Genomic DNA, 26635 nt, shown 5'->3' on the forward strand with positions numbered 1-26635 from the left:
GCAGGAGGAAAAAAGGGCAAAGTTGGCACATCATCAAGTATATTTTATCCAGCTGCTTTGGGAGTAGGAGGTAGTGGGTGGCTGCTCTCATTACGGAACATGAAAACAATAAAATGGCACAGGAAAGCTGGAGAGATCTCATTTCAGTAGGAACTGTGGGGAGAAAGATCGTTGTCCAGACGTGTGCATTTGTGAACGTGTTCTCATGTTGGACGCCCCTCACCTGTGTGGGTCTGTGCCACGGTGACTGTTGGGTTCACAGACGGCGACCAGCTTTCATCTCATCTCTTTTCTGTCAGTTCCTCTTTTAATTGAAAAGACATTTGCAGTGTGTGCGATTCCTAAAAGCTTGGGAATCTTGTAAATATTTTAGAAAAGAGCTCATCTGAGTCATACAACATTAAATTACTTTCAGTAATGGTTGTTGCTATTAAGTCATTATGGCAGCATGACAGTTGGTCAATAAAATTAAAAATGGTGTATTTTACTGTTTACAAAATAGCAACAAGACATTTTTTTTCTCTTGTTTTTTTTTTCTTCTTTTTTTATATAAGTAAATGGTAGTGCCCAAAGTGTGTTTCTATGAACAGTGGTTTGCAGAAGTATGACGTTCTTCCCATTTACTGGAGAGACAAACGTCAAAGTACTTTACTGGGATTTTATTAGACACAGGCATACAGATTAGTGCATTGTTGTGAAATGGAAGGAAAATAATTACAAGATGGTAATATTTCAAACGGTCAACTTTTGCTGCAATCAAATCTGCAGACTTCTGTTAGGTTTTCCAAACAGAAATCACTTTTGCCCCAATATCGAGTCTTCAGTGGTCTCTGTCGGATTTTATATTCGGATTCCTCTTCATTCAGCTCCATCCATCCCTGTCTGAGCTGAAGAAAAGCATTCCCACAGCATGATGCAGCCACCGACACGTTTCACTGTTGAGGATAATGTTCTTTTTCACCATGTAGGTCAGAAAGTTAAATGGCGCATGGCCAGCAACGTTTAATAGACTTTGAATGACTTTCTGTGAACAATGTTTTTGTTTTTATTTTCACTTTCCAAATCTTGTCATGAAGAATTTGTGGAATGGCATATCATTTTTTGATAATTTGGATATTGTTCTCTAGCCTAACCGGTTTTACATCTCTCCTCAACTTTCTTCCTGACATGTCTGCTGAGTTCCTCAGACTTCATGATGCTGTTTGTTTTCTGATCTTGTCTAACAAACCTTTGAGACTTTGACAGGACAGCTGGATTTACGTAGATTAAATGATACACTTGTGGTCTAATTCTGTGACTTTACAAGCTGATTACATTGGATTTTATTTAGGGGAGTCAAATTAAAGGAAACTTTGTGCAAATATATGCCCGACAAATCTTTTAAAAGCAATTTCTCTTGCTCTTACTGCTTCACAATTGTGCAATTTGTCACCTATAATTGTAATGTGACAGATCATTTATTTTGCAAGGGACTGTAGGTGTTGGCAGTTGATGATGGCAGTAAAAGGGGAATTGAAAAAATTTGACTGTGTGTATGTGACTTGTGATTTACAGCCACTTTTCCTCTAAAAAAACCCAACAGCGGCTTATCTAAATAAAGGAACATTCTGTATTTTTTGTATTGGGTTTCATTTAGGATTTCTAGATTATAGGTTGCAAAGGGAGGCTCGTGCAGAATATACAGATATTCCACTGCAGCCCCCCTGAAATTAAGCGGGGACTGTTGGCAATTACCAGAAGCTGAGCTTTAATTACAGCCAGCTATCACTCCAAGCGATGAGTAGGTCGTGGAATACGGCTTTTGGATGCTATTCCTGCATTGTTGTTACACTTACACCTCTGCCTCAGTGATCCAGTTACTTTGAAGCAAGGCGACAGTTTCAGCGTAAAGCACGGTTTGCCCACACATCTACTGTCTGACAGGAACATGTGGGTGAAGGAAAACTCATTTACGTCACGGCAGGGAGCTGGACAAAGGACTGGTATGCGAGTGATGCCCTCTGCCTCACTCTTTTGCAGCGACAAGCCTCAGTTTTATTCCAGGGCAAATAGACATTCACACAGACAGAAACTCGGCCGCTTTGTTTGAGTTGTGACTCACAACCTTCGCTGCGCTATGTGACCTGGGGGCTGCACTGCTGAGCAGGATTAGTGGCTTGTGAGGCAACTTTGGGTTCAACCCAGGTATTCAGTGTCACGATGGTTTACTGCTGACTGCATCCATCCTGGAAAACTCACCTGCTCCGGATGCAGGTTGAGTTCACAGTGGGGCTGTAAGAGGGTGCCATCAAAACGTCTTCACTCACAATGAAAAATATCAACGCAGGGAAGAGGATTTTCTTTCTAGTTTTCTGAGACTGTAAATTTAGATTGTGATTGTAGGATCACCATTTTCTTGCTAATTACTTTTGTCAGTTTTGAGCATATTGTTTCATAACACACATTTATTTACAGAATAAATGAAAAAAATAAACTGGCTCATAAATAAACATTTAACATTTTTATATAGGTGTGTGTGTGCATATATACACATAATTTTATGAACTTATTGTTCTTTAAAATACAGCTGTTATACCTCATGTACTTGTATGTATTTTGCAGGAAAATTCATAATTGGAATAATTTACATTTTTCACATACAATTTGTGCTGCTTGATGCTTTCAGACTTATTTATTATATTTCTTACAATAAGTTAAACCATTTTTCATGAGACTTAATGTTTTTTATTTTTAAAATTAGTTGAATTATTTCTTAAATGCACCCATTTCACAGATTTATTTATTTATTTATTTTTTACCTATCTTTTTCTTTTAAACAATTTCTTACTATGTGGATGAGTATTTATGTTTAATAATTCTGTTTTTACTCTTTGAGACAAGTCTTGAAATGGTTGCTGTCACTGTCCTGGCTCTTTCTTGTCTTTTTGAACCTCACCTGAGAATGACTCAGCGTGGCACAATCATCTCCTTTTTTTTTTTTTTTACACCAAAATGACAATCGATACCCTGCATGCATGTTACCCAGAAAAGGAGTGACACATCGGGATCAAGTTCAGTTGGTCTTTGAAAAACTGAAAAGCGCCTCTTGACTCACCGGTACCTGGCAGTAATGGATCTCTCACTTTAACTTCGACACCTCCTTAAGTTCCATTTGGCGGCATTAATTTTTAACTAAATCTAGATAGTGTGTCGGAACTTTGTCGCTTGGATTTGATCCTGTCACTCCTAACAAGGCAGTATTAATTACATTCTATAAAGATGCATCGTTTGTGGATATTTCTCCTTTTAGAGCTCCAGTTATGAGGAGGGGACGGTGATTAAATAGGAGTTCAGATTTTATTATCACTAAGTACTTTACTTTTTCACCTAGAGACTGGAGACACAGATATGCCTGAACATCTTGTGAGTCACTCTTCATTAAAAGTCTTTCAAAACCAAATACCAGCAAGATATTTCAATGAAATCCTTATGTGTGTGTGTGTGTGTGTGTGCGTGTGTGTGTGTGTGTGTTATATTTAATGGATTCTCAATCTCAACTGTCTCACCTCAGGGTTTTGAGGCATTTGGCGCTCAGTTCGTTAGAAACCCCAGGAGTCCTGTCAATACCAAGTACAATTTCTATTCAGCTTGAATGCTACACACACTCTCTCTTTCTCTCTCACACACACGCACACGCACCCCAACGGGCCAAAGGAAGCAGGTCTTGGGCCAAAGTGGGTTTAGTGTTTAAAATTGGACCAACACGTGCCCTAGAACAAGCCAAACATGACCAGACCAAAGCCGAGCGCTGCTGGCTGCCTGTATTCGTGAAAGATTTTAAGCATAGCTATCTTATGACATTCTACGGCAAAAAATTACTCAATGCTTTCTAGAAGCAACCAGGTGGCTCTGTATTGTAGCTCTATTGTCCTTCCTGGTAGCGGCAATTAATTAATTTGAAATCCAAAAAGCTTGGCTTTACTTTTTTGTGACTGAGTATTAGGAAGATAGTTGAGAAAATAACATTTATGTAATAAAACTTGAGGTAGGAGTTTTTGAAGAATGGCCATATTACTTTTATTTTCTGTAAAACTGAGGTAAAAGAAAATCATATTCAGGCTTTAATATAATAAAGGCTGATCACTTTGTTTTTTTTGTCAGAAGAAAGAATAAAACAAAACAAAATAATTTTAACGTTCACCGCTATGGGAGTAATTTTTAAGAAATGTATTCATTTCTCAGGCAAAAAGTGGCTAAAATAGTGCTTTAGTTATTGAAAAGCGATATTAATTCACATTATATATGTACATACATACATATACAGTATATGTTCTATTTTTTGCCAGTGTTTTTTGTTATTTAAATCAAGTGGCATAATTATTTCTAATTTTTTTCTGATACTAAATATATAAATGCCATTTAAAAAAAACTGCTGGGATCATTTAGGCATTGAATATTGTTGAATAAGTTTTTACAGCCAAATAAAATAAATCTAAGCCATATCCATATACATTATTTTGTCTGAACAGAGTTGATCAAGTTGAGTAATTCAAAGCAAGATGATTTTCAAATTCAAGTCATTTTTTATTTTATTTTTACAAATTATAGTTTATAATGAATTAGACATTTATTTCAAGTAGTGTAAAAATATCAGCTTTATTTTAATACTTCATCTTCCACATCTAACATAAAATCACTTCACAATCCTTTAACCTGAACTGAAATGAAAGTCTTTTTCTTTTTCTTTTTTTGTTCCTTGTCCAAAGTTTCCTCTACTGAACGTTTGAGGACAGAATGAATCTGTGTGTCTGCTGGGGAGTGGTTTCAGAACTCCAAGTCATATGGTGAAACCGCACGGATAAATCACCAGGACCAGCCCCTGTAACCTCTTCATGGTGTGTACTTAACCACCCACTTCTAAACACCCCTGCCCCTCCTTTCTGTGTCTCGGCTCCATCCATGGCCCGAGTCCAGAGCTCCCTTACCTCCCTCTCGGCTCCAGACCGGGGCTTCTTCATAACGAACTAACCTCTAATGTTTGTCATGCTTCGCCTCCAGCAGCATCCCTCTGTATGAAGTGGTTAGCAGGTTATGCTAGCTGGACCGTGTCTAATGTGCCTAAATGACCCTTGACAACCACAGCGACCTGTTAATGATGGGACCATCTTGTGGCTGCGGCCGCTGAGGACTGGTCAGTTTCTGGACGGCCAGTAATGCCCGCGCTGGCCTCCGGAAGCAGCTGGAAACTGAGACGATGCGTTCACAACCTGTGTCTGCTTCTGATTAGCTACTAATGCATACTAGGCAATATTAAATGTGAAAAATGGTACGGTCAAGCAAAGACCTTTATGTTTTTGATAAATAATGAAACCAGACTTTAATAATCACTTAACAGGCTTCTGTCTGTAATATTTCTATATTCATGACTCTTAACTTGTGGTACTGTTGGTACTTGCACTGTTTTTGGACATTTTCAGAAGAATTTTGGATGTAAATTGCCTCAGTGTTTGTAAAGATTATACCAAATTTTACTTCTCGAGTTAGATTCAAACTCAGCAGTATACCAGTTCCTAGTACTAAAACCAATGTGATTTACAAATTAATCTGCCACCAGGTTAACTACTGTTAACAATACAATTTAATACCATTCATAACTTTTTAACCCTACCTACATGTAAAGGAGGTTGTACAGTAGCACAAGATTTGATTGAATAAATAGTGTAACCAGAAACAAAGTAAATATTTTTTTTTTCCATTTATTGCTGCTTTTAATAACTTTTATACTTTTTTGATTTAACCTTTTATTTGACAATATGGTCCTGGCCAAGACAGCATACATCCAAGACCGCTTTATTGGACTTTAAGGTTAGGGTTTGTCACAAACCTCCAACTTAGACTTCAACCCTGACATTTCTGACTTCAGTGAGCATGTTTGGATCATTGTTCCAACTTAAAAAATGGAAATCCTAACGTCTGAATACGAAGCGGTCATATAGTTGAGCCACATGCTTCAAACAGTCATGCAGTGTTAACAGATAAAAACTGTTTCATTTGCTTTTTCCATGATCTGTTTTACTACAGCTTTAAAATACCTACCAGTCTGTGATCACAGAGGCACTAGAATATGCTTTTATAAATTTGTGTGAGCAGGAAAAAAAAAGGTTGAAATACAATATAAGAAGATGATAAAGTATTTGTCAGGACATTTCTTGTTCTAAAAATCGTTTCTTTCTACTATCACCATGTGCTTTCTCAGGATGCTGGAAGTGAAAACTAAATAAATGTGATCTGCTGGTTTAACTTAGTTGGACAATTTTTTAAAAACAATTTATGATTAGTTGAATCAAATATTATTGCATCATAATCAGGTGTAAGTTAATCTCTTATAAATACTTTTAGGTTTAATTCAGATTGCACTGTACTGGAATAAAGCTTGAACTACATTGAGTTTTATACAGTTGGATCTAAGTAGGACCTTGAAATAAAATGTTTTTGGGGGAAAATGAACAAATCACATATACTGTAAATTGAACTGAATTGAATTTTGCTAACTTGACATGTACTGAGTTGAACTGAACTGTTCGAAAACTGAGCTGAGTTATAAATTTAACTCATCAATTTAAATGAGCCAAACTGAATTGAAATTACTAGAGCTAACGTAAACTTGAATTGAACTGACTTGCACTGTAATGAATTAAACTTGGCTGAACTTCACTGAGCAAAACTCTGTTGAACTGACATTAATTCAATACATTCTCTTCTGTTCATCTGAATTTAATTTAACCGAAACATGGCAGACAAAACAAGTTAATTTACGTCACACTATTCTCACACAAGACAATACAAATTGCTTGACAGGAATTTAAAGGGTAGACAATGAAATGACAAAAACCTTCATGACTTGCTTAAAATGAAATCTGAAAGCAATGCATGAAAAGAAACATTCCATAAATTTGATTATGAAATCCTATAATTCATGTAATGAGATTCTGTGATCATGAAATTGAGGTTTTCCAGATAGTGCAGGCAGCTGCTTAAGTTTTGTCTTCTAAAATGATATAAATGATTACAGAATTATGTACTAGTGTAACTTTCCCCCCCGCCCCATTTTTTGCCAGCAGTGAACAGCAACAGTTTAATTTTGACTTGCAGTTATGAATGATCTGTCAGCTGAATTTAAAATATGCTTCAAAACAAACAAAAAAACAAACTCAGACTTAAATCTACACCCTCAATCAGCAGAAAAGCTTCACACTGAGCAAAACGTTCTACTGTCCCTGCAAATGCGGCACTGAAATTACAGAAGGGTTAGCTAGCAAAGGAAATGGAAAAAAAGTTTCCCAGTTGCGTGTTAAGTTGGATGGGGGGGAAAAAATGCACACCCTCCAGTTATATTTCAGAAAAGCTTTAAGGGTTAATCCTACAATCTTATTAGTCTTGTTTTGTTCTGAAAGCTGCTCTGGTTCGGCCATGTGTTCTAACAGACACACACATCTCACGGTGATATCACTACACACACTGACAGCATTGCTCACAATTTCCTTGTTACTGGATCCGTGTGGATGTAAGTACTATTTTGTGGCATGAAAGCCTGTCGTCATAAGACAGATATGAAAACAGAAACAGCATGAGGTGGGGGGGTAGTTCAGTACACATCAAATCTCACCTGGATTCTGTTTACAGTAAACTCTGTGTATGTGTGTGTGTGTGTGTGTGTTTTATTGTTAATCATTTACTGCTTTACTCTAGAACTAAGGGAACTGCTTTTTAAGTTCCTGCTTGCACACGTCCGTCATCAAGTGAGCAGAATACCGAGACAGAGGGAGACGGCTACCTGGATGTTGAGCCGAAAACATGAGAGAGCTGGATTTTTCCGGAAGGAGAGAAGCAGTGACACAGCATTAAACATAGAGAGGGAGGGAAAAAAAAAAGAGAGCGAGTGTGAGCAGGTACTCTTAGTCACGCAACACACTCTATTGTTTAGCTCTAAGTAAGTGTGTGTGTTGGGTAAACACACTGGGAGTTGTGAGGAGGATAGTTTTTTCTTGTTCATACAACCGTCTGCTTGATGAGTTTGTGTTATTGAAGGATCTGTGTGCGTCGATGTGAAAGTGGCCCCCTCTTCATATTCAGATGGGAGGACATGTGCTTGAGGAGTTACAACTCTGACTGGGTCAATGCTGGGAGTTTCTTTATTTTTCCATCTGGGTCACTAAGATATCCCGGTTTGTGTTTGGTAACAACAGTGTTAGCAACCGGATTTTTGTTCTAAAATCTGGAGCGGCTTAGTGTTTATGTAGGGACTTGTGCATACAGAGGTTTTACATCCATCAACGGCATAAATGTCCTATTTACTTGGGGCGTCGCAATGCAAACTGATTATAGTTATATTTATTTTTGTGATACAAAGCTGTTATTTTCTAATTAGTGATTATGACTGATGGCAGCTAATAGTTGTCATCAATCTATATAAGTTTTACTACTAAGCAATTTTATCTCTAAATGATTCACAAATTATGTACATTTTTTTGCCATGATCTGGAAGAAAATCCCAACCTTCAATGGCAGAAAAACTGGATAGGATCAACCCGCAAGGAAACAGTTGGAACACCATCTTCACTGTCCACAGCAAAGTTGGTTCTCCCCACATTTACCAGCTAAAATGGCCACTGAAAAAGTTTTTTTTTAATATGAGACAAAGTTATTTAGTCATAATAAGATGCATATTTGGAGGAGTGAAGATGTGCCTTTTAAAATGAGAAATATCTCACCAGCTGTTACAGATGGAAACTGTAAGGTGCTCCAATAAAATAGCAATCCCGACCTCACATCTAAATTGGCTTGAAAAAGATAGCTAACGCAGCCAGACATTAAGCTTCTATTGGAAACTTGTGGATTTTGATTAAAAACCATAAGTGTCCCAGGAAAAAAAAACTAATTTCAGAAATTCTGCCTAAAACCCTAACCCCTAATCACAGTTTCTCCTGGGACATTTAACCAATTATCAGTGGGAGAATATGTTATTTAGGCCTGCATTAATCTGATGCAAGATGGATTAGAGAATATCCTCACTGAATGCAAACGTTCTAAAACACAAACCCAATGATTGTTTTCAAAATCCTTAAAATGATATTAAATGATCACAGATGAATCATTAAATGCCCTAAATTGACCTAATATTCACACCCGTTCTGAGTGCATGTAAGCTTTGAACCGGAAGCTTGATTGGATGCTATGCGTACCGTACATATTTAAAAGCAGAAGCACATTTCCTTTAGAGATGACTTGGCAGTTTCTGTTGCCTAACTGTGCTCCCACATCCCGTCCTGTCCCGTCCTGCCTCGTCTCGTGCGGGTGCGGAAGTTCCAGTCCAGCCCCAAGTTTTGCCAGAAGGCAAATGGTGCTGCATTGTGTAATGCCAAACTGCCTCTGTGCGTCATAGGGAGCACCCTTCCTACACGCACGTCCATGAGTGTAAACACATGGAAGAAACAGTACAAAGTGTCTTCTTACATCAGCCCACGCCACAGTCGTGCCTTTATTTACAGGGATCATACCAAAGAATTGTCTGATTGTTATATATCCGTTTACAGGTTTGCGCTGAATGGCTTGTGTTTTTTCGGAGAAATCTGGTCACATGATGATGACTTCTGCTTGTTATAAAACCTAATCAAACTTTGTACTCTGAGACAAGATGTTATCATACTTACTGTCAAAGTGAGTCAGACTTGAATGACCACGAAACATCATGCTTAAAGGGCTGTTATTTCTTTTCAAGAAGCCTACGATGATAACTAAATTACAGGAGTGGAAGCAGCATTGTAAGGAATTATTTGTTTTTATTCACTACTTAGCAGTCAGTTACTGCAATCATAGAGTTCTTTGACTTCATCTAACCGGGGAACTAAATTATTGTTTGAAAGTGTTTCTGTTTTTCCAGATCTCCAGCCACTTGAGAACTAGGCCATAATTTAATACACTTCTCTGCAGTTTCTGTACGGCTACCATCCATTACCCCAAAGAAATACCATCATGCTCACGGCCAAAATCAAGTACATTAGAAACTAAAAGGAGCAAATGATGAAAATCTCATAAAAATATGTATGGGTCAAGCTGAACAGAAAAAGAAAACAATTAAATGGTGGTTTATTGATTTAACGTCTTGATTTGTGATAATCAAATTTATTTAATTTGTCTCAGAAAACTGCAGCAAGAGGAATATCTGTGTATAAGTGAGTCAACTCCTCCTAATTATTTAAATTTCCACATTCCTGGAAGTGCAGGGTGAGGTGGCGGAGTAGCAACCATGTTTCAATCAGTCAATGAAATGATGCTAGGCAAATTAATAGCTACAGTTCTTTTGAGTATCTAACCCTTAGTTTTTCTCATCTAAATTACAAAGCACTAAAACCACTTCTGGGTTTTGTTTTGTGTCATCCACCAGAGCCTCTACATTTTTAGATCAGTTCTTCCTTAACTGATTTAGTGTTCAATACTGTTAAGGTCATTAGAGTCGGGGAATTTACAACTGACAGTACTAAACAACCTTATATGGCAAACATGTTGTTACAGTAGGATATTGTTGGCTTCGTAATGTAATCACCTTGGACTGCCAACACTACTGAGTCACATGAGCTGAAAATTAAGTTGGTTTTTTTTTTATGTGGAACCGGAGCAACAATTGGTTGACATCATAGATAAATGAAACAAAGCATATACAGTGTAGTTGCCACTTGTTTCTGGTACATTGTTCAGTTTATACTTCACGTTCCTGAGATTTTCTCTGCTGCACGTCTCCAGTAAAACAATTCCTCTCTTTGGCTGTTGGTGCTTTGATAGCTCTGCACCACCGCTATTTATCCTCCAAATGTTTGATGTTTGTCTGTGCAACTCGTAGCACAGTTTTGAGGACAATGTCTTTAGATTCTGGCCCACATAAAACTGTTATCAGTTAATATTTGACTCACTGCTGCAATTTTTCACCTATGCTAATATTAGAGGGGTCTTCCACTGACTCAAAATACCAGCAGGTAGCTATGCTCCCACTCTGTTTGAGTTAAGAGTTTTCACTTGCGCTTGCTTTGAACGAATTAGCATTTTCTCCTTCTTTCTCACTTGTCTGTGTTTTGTGTCTGCTTTCTGGTATTCAGGGACCTCACATTGCAGCAGTGACTCTGGCAGCCTATGAATGTGGTTCGGTGGAATTCCCTGAGCCTCCCTATCCGGACCAAATTGTCTGTCCCCAACAGGAAGCACCAACATCCGGCCCTGGTGCTGAGCAGGTGGATGTGGGGGCAGACAGGATGGTGGCCCCAGCGGGCCTCCAGGGAAGCATCTCCCTCTGGACCATCATCTCAAAAGTTCGTCTGGAAGCTTGTATGTGGGTGAGTCTTATTAGGATTGCACCGGCTGTGGGTACTTGCCTTGGCTGAGTCACTTTGCAGTGATCGGAACCAGATTTCACTGGTGCATTTTACTGTAACAGTGAAACTACAGTGCCTTACCAAAGTATTCATGCCCCTTTAACTTTCATATTGTTTTGCTGCAACGACAAACTTCAATTTATTTATTTGGAAGTTATGAGATACACCAACACAAAGTAGGGTATAAGGACAAGAATTGATTGTTTTTGACATTCTCCTACCTAAAGGTTGTGACTGTCTTTTGCCAATGCCTTGTAGAGTGGCCTTTCACATCAAATCCAGTTGCAATGCATCATCATGTGACCAGATTTCTATTTAATGATCAATTTAATTCCTCACTTGAATCATCAAACATTTGCTTATACTTATAGATATATTTTTTATTGTCCAACACTGGAGAAATGTAGGTGTAATAGCAGCATCATGGTATATAGGTTCACACAAAAAATACAAAAAACATGAATGGATATATATATATATATATATATATATATATATATATATATATATATATATATATATATATATATATATATATATATATATATATATAATTAGTAATTATATTAATAATTATAATAATTAATTATTTTATAATAATAAAATACTGTACAACATTATGACAAAAATACTGCTCAGTTATCAGAAATAAAAATGGTGTACTCTGATCCTAGAGATGTGCAACTCAGTCGGATGTCTTAAAAATTTTAATTAAAGGCACATAATATATACTGTACATTGTGTTTATTTGCATTATTAACTCCGTTCCTGTCCCTGCTCAATAAAAACCTCCCCACAGCATGATGCCGCCACCACCTACCAATAAGTTCAGTTTTAGTGTCATCTGAAAATATGAAAAAACTGTGTATCACTTTTGCACCACTTTATAAATTACATAAAAGTTTTACTTTTATAAACTTATACAAAATTAAACATTGATTTAATGTTTAAAAGTTCAGGGCTTATGAATTATTTTGCAAGGGACTGTAAGTTTCACATAGGAAAGAGAATAAAGTAACCAGAACTGATTTCTTTTAGAAACATTAGGGGGAGATTGTGCTTTTACATAAAACCCAGACATGTGAGTATTTATTACTATCCAAACATTATTATAAATAATTAACTTGTTTTGACCTTAGTGTCCATTTAAAATATCTTTTAGCAGCTGCTTTAACTCTTCTGCTTTTCATTTTAGACATGCTTCTTCCTTTTTATGTTTCTTGTAAGAGGTTAGAAATGCCACAAATTTACATGGGGTGAAAAGGTGCATATTAATAACTCATATTCTTGGAAAACCCCTTTTGACTACAGTGAATTTCCACCAAGCAACGTCAATGCTTTCACACATCTGCCCAATTCGGTTTGGTGACTACCAAGAAAGACAAAAATGTTTTCAGTCTGTCGGGCCATTTCTTCTCAGGGCTTGTACAGAAACATTTCCTCTACTTCACAGGCAAAAATACATTCAAATATTTAATGTATAAACTTTTTGGTTTCTGTTTTTAAAAGAGAAAGACAAGCTTTTTTTCTGACTCTGCTGGTTTATCAGTAACTCACACATGCATAAAAAAAGAAAACAAGACATGAGCCAGACCGGTTAAAAAGTCACGCTCCGTTGCAGATTTCTGTTTAGCTTTTTCAAGTTCGCTTTTATCAACAGTCCACTTTTTTTTCTTTGTTTTTTTTGTTTCTTTCTGGCCCAGAAATGGAGAACTGAAGGGGAATTAAAAAGCTGAACTCGGTATTTTATTCATTGTTTTACAATCATCTGCTTCCCTCTTCCTAGTAATGTGGAAGATGTAAGTGCTGAGGGGGAAATAAACCTCTTCAGTTACTTCTTCACTGCTGGCGCCTTTACGGGAACCGGCCCTTCTGCTCTCTGCTGTAATTGGCCCCCAGGCTTCAGTAGAGCTGTAAAATATTAACTACACACACACACAAACTCTTCCTTCTTTCAAAGGATTACCAAACTCTCTTGTTTGTTGTTGTGTTTCTGTCACCAAATCCCCCTCTGGATTCAATTCCCCCCACCCACGAGGCTTGTCAGCTCTACAGTTTAGAAGCACCTGTTGCACGCAAGTTTTCAAAGCCTCAGCGACGAAGCCCCGCCCCTTTTACCACCCCATCTCCTGCCAGCCTGCCGCTTATGCTGGTGATGAGACATGAAACGTCGCCCAACCTTCCTCACAACTGCTCCTCTTCCTCCTCCTCCTCCTCCTGCTACCAACTTTTTCTTTCCTCCTCTTTCTTTGTCCTTCTCCCTCTTTGCTCTTGAAGTCCATGACAGTGGATGCGTTAAGTGCTCCACTTCAAACAGCGGCGCGGCGCAGGTGGGCAAATTTCATTGCCCTGCTTCACAAATACCCCGAGCTGCGCGCTCGCGAACAGAAGCGGAGCTGTTGAATGGAGCAGCTGCCAGGGAGATTAAAGCACGTCTATATAAAAAAAAAAAAAAAAAACAAAGTAGAAGATTTCATTAAAGACGGCCGTGTTAACTCGAGAACAGGGTGTCCAGATTACAGATGCAGCGTGCCAGATTTTGGGGGATAGCACCGCCTCCTGACAGTGATTGTTTGGGCTTGTTGTTGCTGCCATGGTTGCTAACTACCCACTAATCATCTTCTGGCTCAGCCCGTCAGCAACATATAAGTAACGCTGCTGTGATTAGTTAGTTATATTCCTCTTTGATGATGGTGGGATTTGTGTGTACAGCCAGAACAGCACATTCGGCAAAGACCTTTTTTTTTTTTTTTTCACTCCTCTCTGCTTTGTTTAATGCTTAACATTAATAAGACCTTGTAATCATACAAATGTGTTTTCTAATTGGAACTTAATTTATCTGCACAGCTAGAAGTATTCATACCTCTTGAACTATTTCACATTTTGTCAGATTAAAACCATAACATTCAGGGAATTTTGTTTGGATTTTGTGTTGCAGACCAACACAAAGCTAGCCTGGTCATTGCTCAGTTCTAATCTGCCCTCACTGTTCTGTCTGGACTTTCTGTCATTCACTTGGATTTCTCCAGTAGAATATCAACCGAGCCAATCAGCAAACCGGGGACGTTTTGAACGGTGACGTCGATTTTCTGCGCTCTTTTAGAATTGTAGTCTGCCTGTAGTTGTAGCAATGGCAGCGGAGGAAGTGAGCAACGCCATTCAGTCCAGATTGGCCACGCATCCAAGTATTGAATTATCATTAACAGGCGCCTCGTTCAGCTCGGCACTTCTCTCTTTGCTGTGGAGAACGGTTGTTTTCGGTAAGCTTGATAGCATCAAACTGGTGCATTACATACGTCACAGCCGAACATTAGCGATTAGGTAACATTTAAGATTTCAGCAGAGTCCACGCCTCCAGGAAGCAATTGTTTCTTAATAGTTGAGTTTCCGGGCCCTTTGCATGAAGCAAAGCGTAGAACAAGGGGCTATTTTTTACCAAACTAACACAAAGCAGTTGTAAAGTTGGATTGAAACAAATTTTTAGTCACAAAACACTGAAAATGTGGCCTTCATTCATATTTAGTCTCTTTTTACTTTGGGTCATCTCACAAAATCATCACCAAAGTTGGACTTGTATGGGGTTAGGGTCAGAAAAAATCCCACATATCCTGGACACAAACTGTTTAGGGTTTTACCTGCAGAGTGCTATTTGCAAAAACCAGCTCCCAGATCTCCCAGCTCTTCAACAGGAATGATGTGATGAGGTTGGTAGAAGCCTGGCTGCCTCTGTTACGCCCCAGACTTTCCAAGCCATTTAGTGCCAGATATCCATCAACTGGGAAAGGAAGAGATGTAGTAATGACATATTGTTTTGTACGACCAGCGAGCCGCAGCATTTAAAAGCACAGGCAAGACTCAGAAATCATTTCTGTAAAGAAGCACAATAAGGTGAGACATATAATTTACTTCTGAAGAAGTAAATTTCCTTGGCCAACAACATTTCTACCATTGTTATTCATCGGCCGTTATTGTATTGAAAATAATAGTATAGGGATTTTTACGACACATATTTTATGTATTGTGCTGTCGTCAGTTCTGCACACACCTGCTGTGACGATATGTTTCCAAAAGCTCACGGCTTTGCTTCTACTTGTGAGCTATGCCTGCTCAAGGTTTGTCTTTGCGGGTCGAAGACATGATTGATTTGTAAAAGATGCTGTAGATCAGGGGTCCCCAAACTCGGTTCTGGAGGGCCGGCATCCTCCATGTTTTAGATCTCTCCCTGGTTTAACGCACCTGGATCCAATGATGGCTCATTAGAAGGCCTAAGAAGAACATTAACATGCTGAAAATGTTGTTGGTACCACCAGGGAGAGAACTAAAACCTGCAGGATGCCGGCCCTCGAGGACCGACTTCGGGGACCCCTGCTGTAGTTGCTCCCAAATAAAGCACAGGAAGTTGTGGAGAAGATTAAAACCATTTTAACATTTCATTTTTTTGGAGTTTGCCATTTTATTTTGTTTATCAAATCTGTTTTCCACTCCCTCCCTCTTCCCTAAATTGTCGTGTTTTGTTTCACGAACCTGGTGAACCCACCAAAATACTTAGGATTTATTTCCCACAAATCACTTCAGTTTTCTTCTTGTTAAGCCATTCACACACGCTCTAGCACTTTACAGCTACAAGCTCCTTTTGGCAGCTGTATTATGTAGAGTTAGCGTATGGCTTTGCCCCTGTGTTGGCCCTGTTTGTAATGGATCCACAGTTGTTTGAAAATCTGTGGGATTTTTACTCTTGTAAATCCTTTTTGTTTTAGTCCTGTTAATTGCTTCTGTTACACAATCCCAGTCATCAAGCACTGAAAACTTGTTCAGATTGTGGCTGTTCAAATATTTTTTGTGTTCTGTTTTTGCTTGCTAGTCTATAGGGTGACACAATCGGCATAGTGACTGCAATTACATTAGGTTTCAGTGAAATGTCTCAGACTTCCTTTAGTCAAAATGAAAAAGGACTAAAGTACTATAGGACCCATTATTTGGTGCTCTCTTCAGTGCAGCTAACTTTTTCTAGACGAGGAGTAAGTCACATCTTCAAAGGGATGTGTGTGAGTTAGTTGTTTGGTTCTGAGCGACCATGCTAGCAAAACTGTTCACAAATTACACTCAATAACTTTGGAGAACTTCTTTATGTCGAATATGAGAACATATACAGAACAAGGATGAGGAGTTTTTTTATTTAAAAGCTGATGAATATGTATGTGAAAAGTCATATGAGGTATTTATAAATACTTTATGGAACACATGAGAGCATGTCAGGAATTTCCACACAAAGTTACTGTTTGATGCCAAAATAAAGAACCAAAATTATCTTAGCCTTTTAAAAGAACGCTATTTAAAAAAAATAAAAAAAATCATTCTGTCTTAGTTTCTATCTGGTGTTTATTGAGTGGAAATGCTTTTATTTTATACTCAAGGTTTCACACAGGAAGAATATTGGTACCGCTCCGCCTCCGATGTCAAATAAACATCAACCTCTTGATAAATGACCAAATACAAAAGTGACAATAGACTAAAGGTTCATAAAATAGTGTTTTCGTAAAATGCTTGAATGTTTTAGAGATTTTAATTGTTCTGTTGCTGAGCAGCATCCCCACAGCACCAGTTGAGTGGACTTCTGTTGAATTAGATCAGTCACTTTAAAGAGGGTGAATATTTATTCAGTCATTTTATTTAATTGTCATTGTTTTGTAGAAATCAGGTTACATTTGACATTTAAGATTTTATTGATCTTTGGTCATTGTTTTTGTCTAAAAAGCCAAACGTCATTGCTCATTATCAATCATCAATCATTGATTTGCAAAATCAATAAAAAGGGTAAAACATCCAAGGGGTAGAATACTTTTTATTCTACCCCTTGCCTTTTACCCCCTTAAAGACGAAAGTGGGATTTTATAACAAAATTATAAAAGAGGAAAATACGTTTCTTTACAGCATCATATCTCCCTCAATATTCTTTTAAACTGACGTATTAATTTTAAGTCTTCGTCTCTGTGTGTTGTTGTTGTTTGTGTTTTGCTGAGCAGGGCGCTGGTACCGCTATAGGGGAGCTCCCTCCTTACTTCATGGCGCGGGCTGCCCGCCTGTCTGGTTCTGATCCAGATGATGACGATTACCAGAAATTTGAGGAAATGCTGGACCAGACCGAGTCCGCCCAGGTGACACACTGCTCCTTGCACCTTCTTCTCCCCCATCGTCATAGTTACCGCCACTGTAGTTACTTTCTACTCTGTCTGGCCCTATTACTCATTTCATGAAGGTAATTCTCACTTGGTCTTCTTCCTAACTCCAGAGTTGGGGATTTACCACACACTTTAGCTGTTGAAATAACCACACCTTCATTTCTCAATGAGGCGGTCACAATCACACTCTTGCACAACATTATGACTCCGAGAACATCAAGTGATGCACTTGAGTGAAATGCTGCTTCCGTTTCAGGCTTTCATTAAGAGATCCTCCTTAAAAATATGCTCAGCATGCCACCCCTCCACATATTTCAACAATGCCTCACGGCTGTTTGTAAATATTTTTTTTTCTCTCTCTATTATTATGAATAATGCAAAAAGAATTAAATCAAATGCACGCGTGCAGAAAAACCATTTTATAAGATTTGCTTGTCGTGTGTCCAGTCTCAGGAAAGTTTTTTATTTTTTCTCTTGTGGCTCAAACATCCAGACAAAGCAGGAGAAACCAAACATCTGCCTGAGAACTTGTGAACAACTGAGTCACTGACTCTTATTTTTCCCGACTGAACCAAACAGTTGGTAATTTATCCGATGGGTCGTGACGATAACATATTTGACATGTGAGTAAGTCTTGCTTTTGACTGTACGTGTTTTACTTTTCAGCACATACTGTATATGAGGTTAGTAACATTTCAAATCAGAAGTCTTTTTCATTCACAAATATGACAAAAAAATATTCTCTGTAAAAAATACAGTTAAGCTAAAAAAATTTATATTCATAACCCACTTCATAAGTTTGAAGTTATCTTTTCAAAAGTGTTTCTTCTAAATGGATGTAGCATTTTAGAGTTGCTCAACCAGTGATAAATAATCTTATGAAGAATCTGTGGCGGTCGCTAATGATTAGGGTGATGGCAAGGAGGCGTTCCAACCTCAAAGACTCATCACCAACAGTAAATCATCAAGATACCAAAAGAAACAAAGAACAGAGTAACTATACGAAAGGTTTAACTGCTGAGATGCCAACTGGGAATTTTTTTTCAGTGATTACTAGAAAGAGATATTATATTTGTTATCATAGTTTCTGTAATCGGGCATCATAGTATTACCATATTATTAGGTTTTTTTTTTTCTTAGAGTTCAAACCTGTAATGAACTGATGAACAGCCTATTTCATTTCAATAATATTTGCAATAAACTTTTTTTTTTTTTACATGTTTATTTTTCAAATAAATATAAGAGCAAAGTGAAAACAGTGAGGTTCCTTGTGTGCACAAATTTGGTGAATAAAGTCAATTGTGATTCTTAGTGCAATACCAGTACCACTGTCAGAGACACACCCCCATAGCATGATACTGCCACTGCCATGCTTGATAGTTTCCACAGGTTTTGCAGATTTGAAAACCTCATCTTTACTTCTCCAAATGTACTTCTTTTTAAAATCATTTTTGTCAGTTTATTATTTCATTTATCTGACCATAAAAGTTTCCCCAGACGGTATGCAGGTAGCTGCAAATAATAGTTAAACTTAATGGTGCTCATTTAGCAGCAGATACTTTGTTCCTGGTTGCCAGGCGACTTCACTGTGAACGATGCTGCTGGTGTTTCAGGAGTAGGAACTTTGGTCGGTTCTTATTCTTCTAACAATCCTAACTATTCTGATCAACTTTGTTTCATTTGACCGTGGCAAATTAGTGACACATCTGAACAAATTGAACCTTCTGTACAATCTTTAAATCTGCAGTTTTGAAATGTCTCCAAGAATGTTTACCACAGTTCTTTTCTTACATCGCCAAGTTTCCTGGAACTTAGTTCGTTTCTTATCTTTCTTCAGAAATACTCAATTCTGTCATAGCTGTCAAAGAGATACTTTAGACTAGTCGTCTGCTGCAAACACTTATGGAAACTAGTAAGGCTGGATGATAAATTGGTTTTATTGATTAATCACATTTCCTGTCTATGAAGATTTAATTTCTGGAAAATCAAGAATTTTATTATTTTTTTTAATTATTAGTCAGGCTTCTGTATCTCGCTGTGTCCGTCGTTTCCGCAGAGAGAAGGAACTTACCGCTCCATCCATCAAGGGCGAGTGCTTCAGCAACCTGATGCTGGACAACGGTGTAATAAATTGTGTGTGTTAATACACCTAGCAACAGAGCATTTTAGCTTTTGTAGCTTTAGCATCTTTGAACTTGGATTATAAAATCTTTGTGATCAATAAAAACGGCGTATTCGCGAAAACCAGACAGAAGTCCGTGACCTTGTGTAGCAGTTCTGCAGCAAATTCAATATGTATTTAAGGGGTAAAAAAAAATGCATTTTACATAAGACAAAGAATCAATTAAAATCTGATTTGGTATGAAAAAATCTGAGATTTTGTTTTTAAGCCACATCGCTCAGCTCTAGTAACTACTGAGAAGTCAAATTAAAACATATTTGAGTCTGTATGCGTAATTATGACCATGTGTGGATGAGAGAACATCAGCGATAAACACTCAGCTCTTTTTTTAAAATTCCAAGTTGTATAGAAAAAGAATACCTCAGACAAATCCTTAAAACTTGAAAACTGATGACATTCATATCAAGGACATGTGTATGTAAACTTCTGACTAGAACTTGAGTTAATGTGTGCCCCCCATATTTCCCACACATTTTCCTAAACAAACCAAAAAGAAAAAAGAAAGAAAGAAATAAGAAATCCCATCCTGCAGCGGAACGAAGCGCGGGGATGCTGCACCTGCTGAAATCGCAGCAGACAGCAGGCAATCAACATCAGTACTGGAGTTTGGACCACATGTGCGAGAGGGGTTTGCTCTGACATCACTCGCTGATATAGGGGAGCTTCCCTGCCGACAGTCGGCCAGTGAGGCGGAGGAGAGCGTAGAGGAGCGAGGCAAAACGGGCGATGTTTTTATCGTACACATTGTCTCAATCGTCATCCGAGCGCCGAAGACCTCGTCCGCAAGCAAACCGGCGACGGTGGGACGCAGGAGGAGCGCCACTGTTTGCTCTCGCATCCATAGAGAGACTGATTGGAAGTGACGAAGCTACCGCAACCTCAGCCTCGCTCTCTTTCTGACTTAGCCTGACTGTCCCTCAGTTGCTATTCTCTCAACTCCTCTGTCCTCCACTGTCTGTTGCTCTCTCTAAACTCTGTCTCTTATCCTCCTTCTCTCTCTCTGCCTCTCTCTCTCTTTCTTTACGCAGCTGTGTGTGAAAGTATGTGACGAGGGCTTGTGTGTTTGAACAGCATCCGGACGCAAGTTTTTTTGTTTTTTTTGCACCATCAAGGACTTAAGACCTGGAACCGTGAAGCTTTTACAGCTGCTCTGATGTTCGGATGTTCCGGCAGACCCAGTCTTTAATTCCCCTTTCATCTTCTTAGTGGACTGAGGTCTTCATCACCTGCACCGTTTAATGCTGGACCTTTGGTTAGTAGTAGAGCAAAGTGAATCCACTGGGGGACTGAAACGGGGAGAAAAACAAGGACATGTCCGGATCACTGTGCATCAGACAGGAAGCGGTTAATTCTTTTTGTCAAGGATGTGACCCCGCTTCAACCCACCATGGCTCCACGTCCATGATGGCCCCGACTCCCCCCTTCCTCTTTCACTCCCACTCACCCCCTCTCAGCCCACACACTCTTCACCCCAGCTTTGTCTGACTTTGTCGCCGCTCTGGTCGCCACGGTCCGCCAGTGCCAAGCGGGTTGACTTAAGCCTGGTTTTTTTGTTTTTTCCTCCAAGCCCGCTCGAGCCAACTTCCTGCCACAAGTTCACGTGACGCACAGCAGCAAACCTCTCAAAGTATTTTCTCTCTCCAACTCTCTCTCTCTCTCATTCAACAGACCTATTCAAAAATAATGAAGTCATGCTTTTTCTAACGGTTCCAGACGCTGATGTCATGAATGTCAGGCTCCTTTTTTTTTTTTTTTTTTTTTTGCTCACACAGTACAAGAGGGCATGAAATCCTCCGAACTGACACATGCTGTCTCAGATTCTGTTCTCCCAGCCCCCATCTGAACTACAGTTATTTATTTGACTTAGCAACTTTTTTTTTTCCTCTTTCATCTGGAACGGAAGGGGTTAACAGGCTGTGAATTCTTGATTGCCAACTCCCAGGATCGTATCTCCTGTAACTCAAATCAGGGCCATCTGCGCTGGGCGTATGCCTCCTTTCCCCCCTGGCCTACTGCACTCAAAGCCGCTCTGTGCTGTGGTTTGCCCAGCCCCGTCACATGACTTCTCTGAAAGTGCCCCCTCCCTCCTCCTCCCTCTTTATTTCCAGTAAACTGTTTGAAAGGAGGGGGGTGACTCACACTAAAACCAGCTTCCCTTTAACCACAGCTTGTTAAAGAATTTGTCAACGTGGACTCAGGGGTGCATTTCTCTCTCTCTCCCTCTGTGTGTGTGTGTGGGTGTGTGTGAGGTGTGGACAGATTTGATTGTGCTCTTCTTCCCTTTTCTCAATTCTTGAAAGGGGGACCGTAACGTCGGTTGCGTCACGAGTTCTTAATCAGTCCACTTCCTGTAGAGGACGGAGCAGGCGCAGGCTTGTCAGGAGTTAATGAGATGAACTTTAAACGTTGTGTGTGTCCTCTGTGTGAAAGATTTTCATTGAGAAAAAAAACACACAGCGAGCGGAGGGAGGCGGGGGGGAAAGTGCGTGGGTGTTGACTCGTGTATAGGCTGTGCATAGATTTTTCCCTGTCTCATGCTTACTTTTCCAAATAGAGTGCAGTGTTGTCACTGCCCTGCTTTTTGTCGGTGACTGGACTTTAATAAGTTAGTATCACATCATGTTTTTAAAGTGTTAAAAAATAAAAACATAAAAGACAAAGACCAACAGAGATTCACCGATCAGTCGCTTTCTGGCTAGCGATTTCCGATTTTCAATCATTGATGTGTTAAAAGGATATTATCCCCATTTATTCGTCATAGCGTGATATTGAACAGTTTTTTTTATTTATTATAACTTTACAAGGTCTATTAAAGTACACGCTATTGTTTGATACTTTTGTTATCTGAAAATAGCTCAAAGTTCTCCATTGTCTTCAGATATTTGGAGACAATGGAGAACTTTGAGCTATTAATTATGAGTTTGTAAATTACAACATTGATTCCTCAGAATTTAATGACTGTATATAGAAATTTGCTGAATGATACATGTATCATTCAGAAAAATGCATCAGAAAATAAATTTTTCGGATGCATTTAATGAACAGAAAAATATTTGACTTGCCAATCGCTGGTTAGCCTGAAAAATTGCCAGGACACTCTTAAAAAATAGATTTCTAAACTAAGTTTTTTTATTTATCCTTGAAATATCTGCCCATTCCGAGCTCTGGTTGATTTGTGCATCTCCAGACAAAAGGTCAGTTTGAGAAAATTCATTTGGAGATTTCTGGATCTGAGCCTATTAGCATATAGAGCATATCTGCTAATATAAAATATATTTACATTATGTTATATTTACATGTTATAATTACATTTACGTGAGGACATTCCCATTCCTTCAGAATTTCTGAATAAACTGGAAAAAAAGCTCTGTTGTGCCTGTTTTGTTTTGTTGTGTTTGTTTGTTTTTCCTCTGGTTGTTCATAATTTGAAATGTCCATCCTGAATCAATTCTGGTAAAAATCCTGCCTATTTACTGGACCCTCTCTGTGCACCAAAGAGAATAAAAGCGTGAGGTGCAGCATTACTTGTATATTAATGATATCCTAATGTCTTTTCTTTTTGGTTCTTCTCTAATTCTCACTGGGCCCCCATTTGTCCCCCCTTTTTAAAACTTTCTGGAGCCGCCCCTGGTTCCAGCTTTTCCATGACTCCTAATCTATTCAATATATGTGCTTGAATCAAAAGAAAACCGATGCGGGACATTACTTACCAATTACAATCTCAATTTTGCCTACTAAGGGTTAATTTATCAGGATACAGAAATAGCTCCTGGTCTGCGCTAAACAGCTAAAGGTGGGATCAAATCTTTACCGTTACACAGGATCATAGGTTCACAATGATTTTACGAAATGTAATTCCTCCTGATCATCAGGCTGCTGCTAACGGGGGTGGAGAACTGGGCTAGCGTTTGGGAGGACACGTTCCTGGCCAGGCGCCAGGGAAAAAACCGTGATTTTCCTTCAACCGCCAGCGGCAGAGCCGGGATGTCTGAATCCTAGCCATCCTAGATAGATGCCTCCATGGCCCAGAAATGCACAAAGGAGAGGGGATCCAAGTGTGCAGTTCAGCTGTAGTAAATCACAGTGTCACAAGTTGACACATACACTCACTAACGCTCTGTGGCCCCCTCCTCTTATCTCCTCTGGGACCCTTTGTTCAGACTGCAATGACATGCTCTCTGACTATTTTTATGGTCTCTCGCTGCACAAGCCAAAAGTTCAACTGCAGCACCTAAATAACCAAAGTGTCACGATGTCTGAAAACAAAAGAAATGCGCTGTGATTGGTTCTGCAGGAGTCATCGTTGTCAGGTGTCCCCGACTCTGTCCTCAGCGGTTCGGCTGTAAAGCAGCCACGCACATTCCTTCCCTCCCTGCATCCCACCAGCTGAGCTGCTCACACACACACACACACACACACACCCCCACACACACACACACACACACACACACACACCCACATGCACATGGGGACTGGGTGAAATTAAAACTACTGGGTTGTCTGAGGAGAAACTTTCACGATTGGACAACAGTGGAGGCAGAAATTCAAATCGAGAACCAATCAGATTCTGTGTCTCCTTGCTCCCCCCACCACCTTATTAGGCCGCCTCTTGCGTCTCTCAGATTTCCTGTCTGCTGGGTTGCACCCCGCAAAGAATGTCATCAGCACCGAATTGGTTTTATTGACCATATAAGGCATGATAATGTTGCAAGCCTCCCTTCTGGACATCATGAAGCTAAGAGAAAAAATAAAAAAATCCTCAAGAAAATCGGAGAGGCCTTGCTTTGTCTTTTATTAAAATTACATAAAACAGTATTTTTTTTTTTTTTAATTTAAATTGGGCCTTTTTCAATCAAGAATAAATCTTTATTCTTTGGGAAACTAAACATGAAGTACAGCAAATAATCAGGTTTATTATATTCTATCAAAACAAATTTAAAACAAGCATTCATATATACTTGTATCAATGTTAAATGCAAAGCAAGGCCTTCTTATTGGTATAATTAATAAATGCATTTGCAGTGTCCATTTATGCACAAAAATCTTTTAGTTTGTACAGATGAAAATATCCTTCACAGAGATTTGAAACGATTAAATCAGATGCACAGTTCTTTAAATGTACGTTATTGTAGAAAATCTGAATTTAATCATTCAAATTTCTTAATTTTTCAGTTTATTTTTCTATTCCCTAAGAACAAAATCGACCTAAAGCTTTAAAACTTTTATGTTCCGTTTTTTACATTCCAGAACTTGTCTGGGTAAAATCAAGAAAATTAAGCAGAAAAAGAAAGGCATTTTCATCTTTTATAAAGTAAATTAAAATATGTCTCTAAATAAAATATTGTTTATTTTAAAAAATTTGATATAATTAGCAAAATAATTAGTTTGATATCTCTTAAGAAAAACCCAAAAATCTTAATAAACAGTTGAATCTGATGCACATTTTTCTTTACTGTTAAGTCTCTGATTTTCGCTTGTTCAAAAAACATTTTCACATCACATTCAGGTCTGAACAATCGGAAGATTTGTTTTAAACATTTTTGAAAACAACATTTTTCAAACTGCATCTAGCAAAAGTATTTTATTAATCAGCAAAATTTGCATTTCAGTGGAAAAAAAATCTTCAGTTTAGCAATAAGAAATCCATTCTGCCCTGAAGTAATTGTTTTGTCTTTACCTTCATTTTGAAAGAAACATCCAAAAATCAGAGATTTCGTACATGCAGCGCTGCCTGGCACTCACAGTCTTCCCAGAACAAAAACAAAACAACAACAACAATTTAAATCCAAACAGGTTATATCTTCTCTTCCTGGAATATTCTGAATAAATCTGTGTCATTGGAGTGAAAAGAGGCCTTTGTTAGTCTGTCAGGAGCGATGGAGCAACAGCAGCGGAAAAGTCCTGGATTTCTGAGTCACAGGAATGACACAAGACTGCTGTCATTCTCTCACGTTGCCACTTAAAACAATTAATAAGGCACTAACATTGAGTTACAGACATGCAAAAACCAGCTAAATGTTTCTGCAGGCTATGAAAAATGTTGAGACATATTTTTTCTGTGATTTATTTAGAGAAGGAGACAGGTAAATCAGAGCATTTTAATGCCAACTTTAACATTTTTAAATCTGCATGATGGCTCTAACTTTAGTACAGAAACCAGTTTTGTCTTAAAATTCCCTTTTTGATAAATGTTTACGGTAAATATAATTATTTAATATCAAAAGAGTTGGATTCGCAGCATCAATACTTTCTCCGCAACATACACTCTTCTGTACCACTTGTTTTTTTGCTTGTATTTGTATAAAAGTGCATTAGCTAGACAGATTTAGATTTATATATATTTTATAAATCTATATTTGAATGCTAATTATTAAGAAGATTTTCTCTTCTGTAAAATAAAATCCTAAAACTTTAGGAAAACCCCTGAGGCTCAGATTTGGTGTTGCAGAATCTCTTAAAAGCATATTTAAAGTCCTAAATAATATGTTCTACTGAATATCAAATTTTTAATTTGATTTTTTTTCCTTGTTTTTGGTGCTCAAATTAAGTCATTTGTTGCAAACTTGTTCACAGGAGGAGCAGGAATCTCCTGATGTTGCTGCTTTTCCTTTGCACGTAGTTTTACTGAAAGCTTTTACAGCCCAAATATTTCTTTCACATTCCAATTGATTTTGACAGTAAAGGGATTTTTAGATTCCAAAACAAAATTCCAGTGTGCAAATAAAAATAAAAAACAACTGAAACGCTCGCACTGAGAGATGATGGAAAAACCCTAAAAGTTTATTTTTTATATCCCCCTAATTTCTAAACGTGCTTTTTTTTTTTTAAAAGGCAGAAATCATTAGTTCCGATCATTCTGCAAAACAGGAATT

The 26635-nt window shown here is 38.4% G+C and overlaps 1 protein-coding gene across 4 annotated transcripts in view; it reads left to right on the forward strand.

Moving 5' to 3' along the window:
• Positions 1-26635, forward strand: part of LOC116728189 (vacuole membrane protein 1) — a 75579-nt gene that overhangs the window by 16884 nt on the left and 32060 nt on the right. For all 4 annotated transcript variants that reach the window (XM_032576081.1, XM_032576079.1, XM_032576080.1 and 1 more), the window contains 2 exons: positions 11130-11363; positions 17426-17557. In XM_032576081.1, the coding sequence (XP_032431972.1) occupies positions 11130-11363; positions 17426-17557 (366 nt within the window). The remainder of the gene's footprint in view (positions 1-11129; positions 11364-17425; positions 17558-26635) is intronic.

The sequence above is a fragment of the Xiphophorus hellerii genome, chromosome 11 (genome assembly GCF_003331165.1).
Source record: "Xiphophorus hellerii strain 12219 chromosome 11, Xiphophorus_hellerii-4.1, whole genome shotgun sequence".
Classification (NCBI taxonomy): domain Eukaryota; kingdom Metazoa; phylum Chordata; class Actinopteri; order Cyprinodontiformes; family Poeciliidae; genus Xiphophorus; species Xiphophorus hellerii.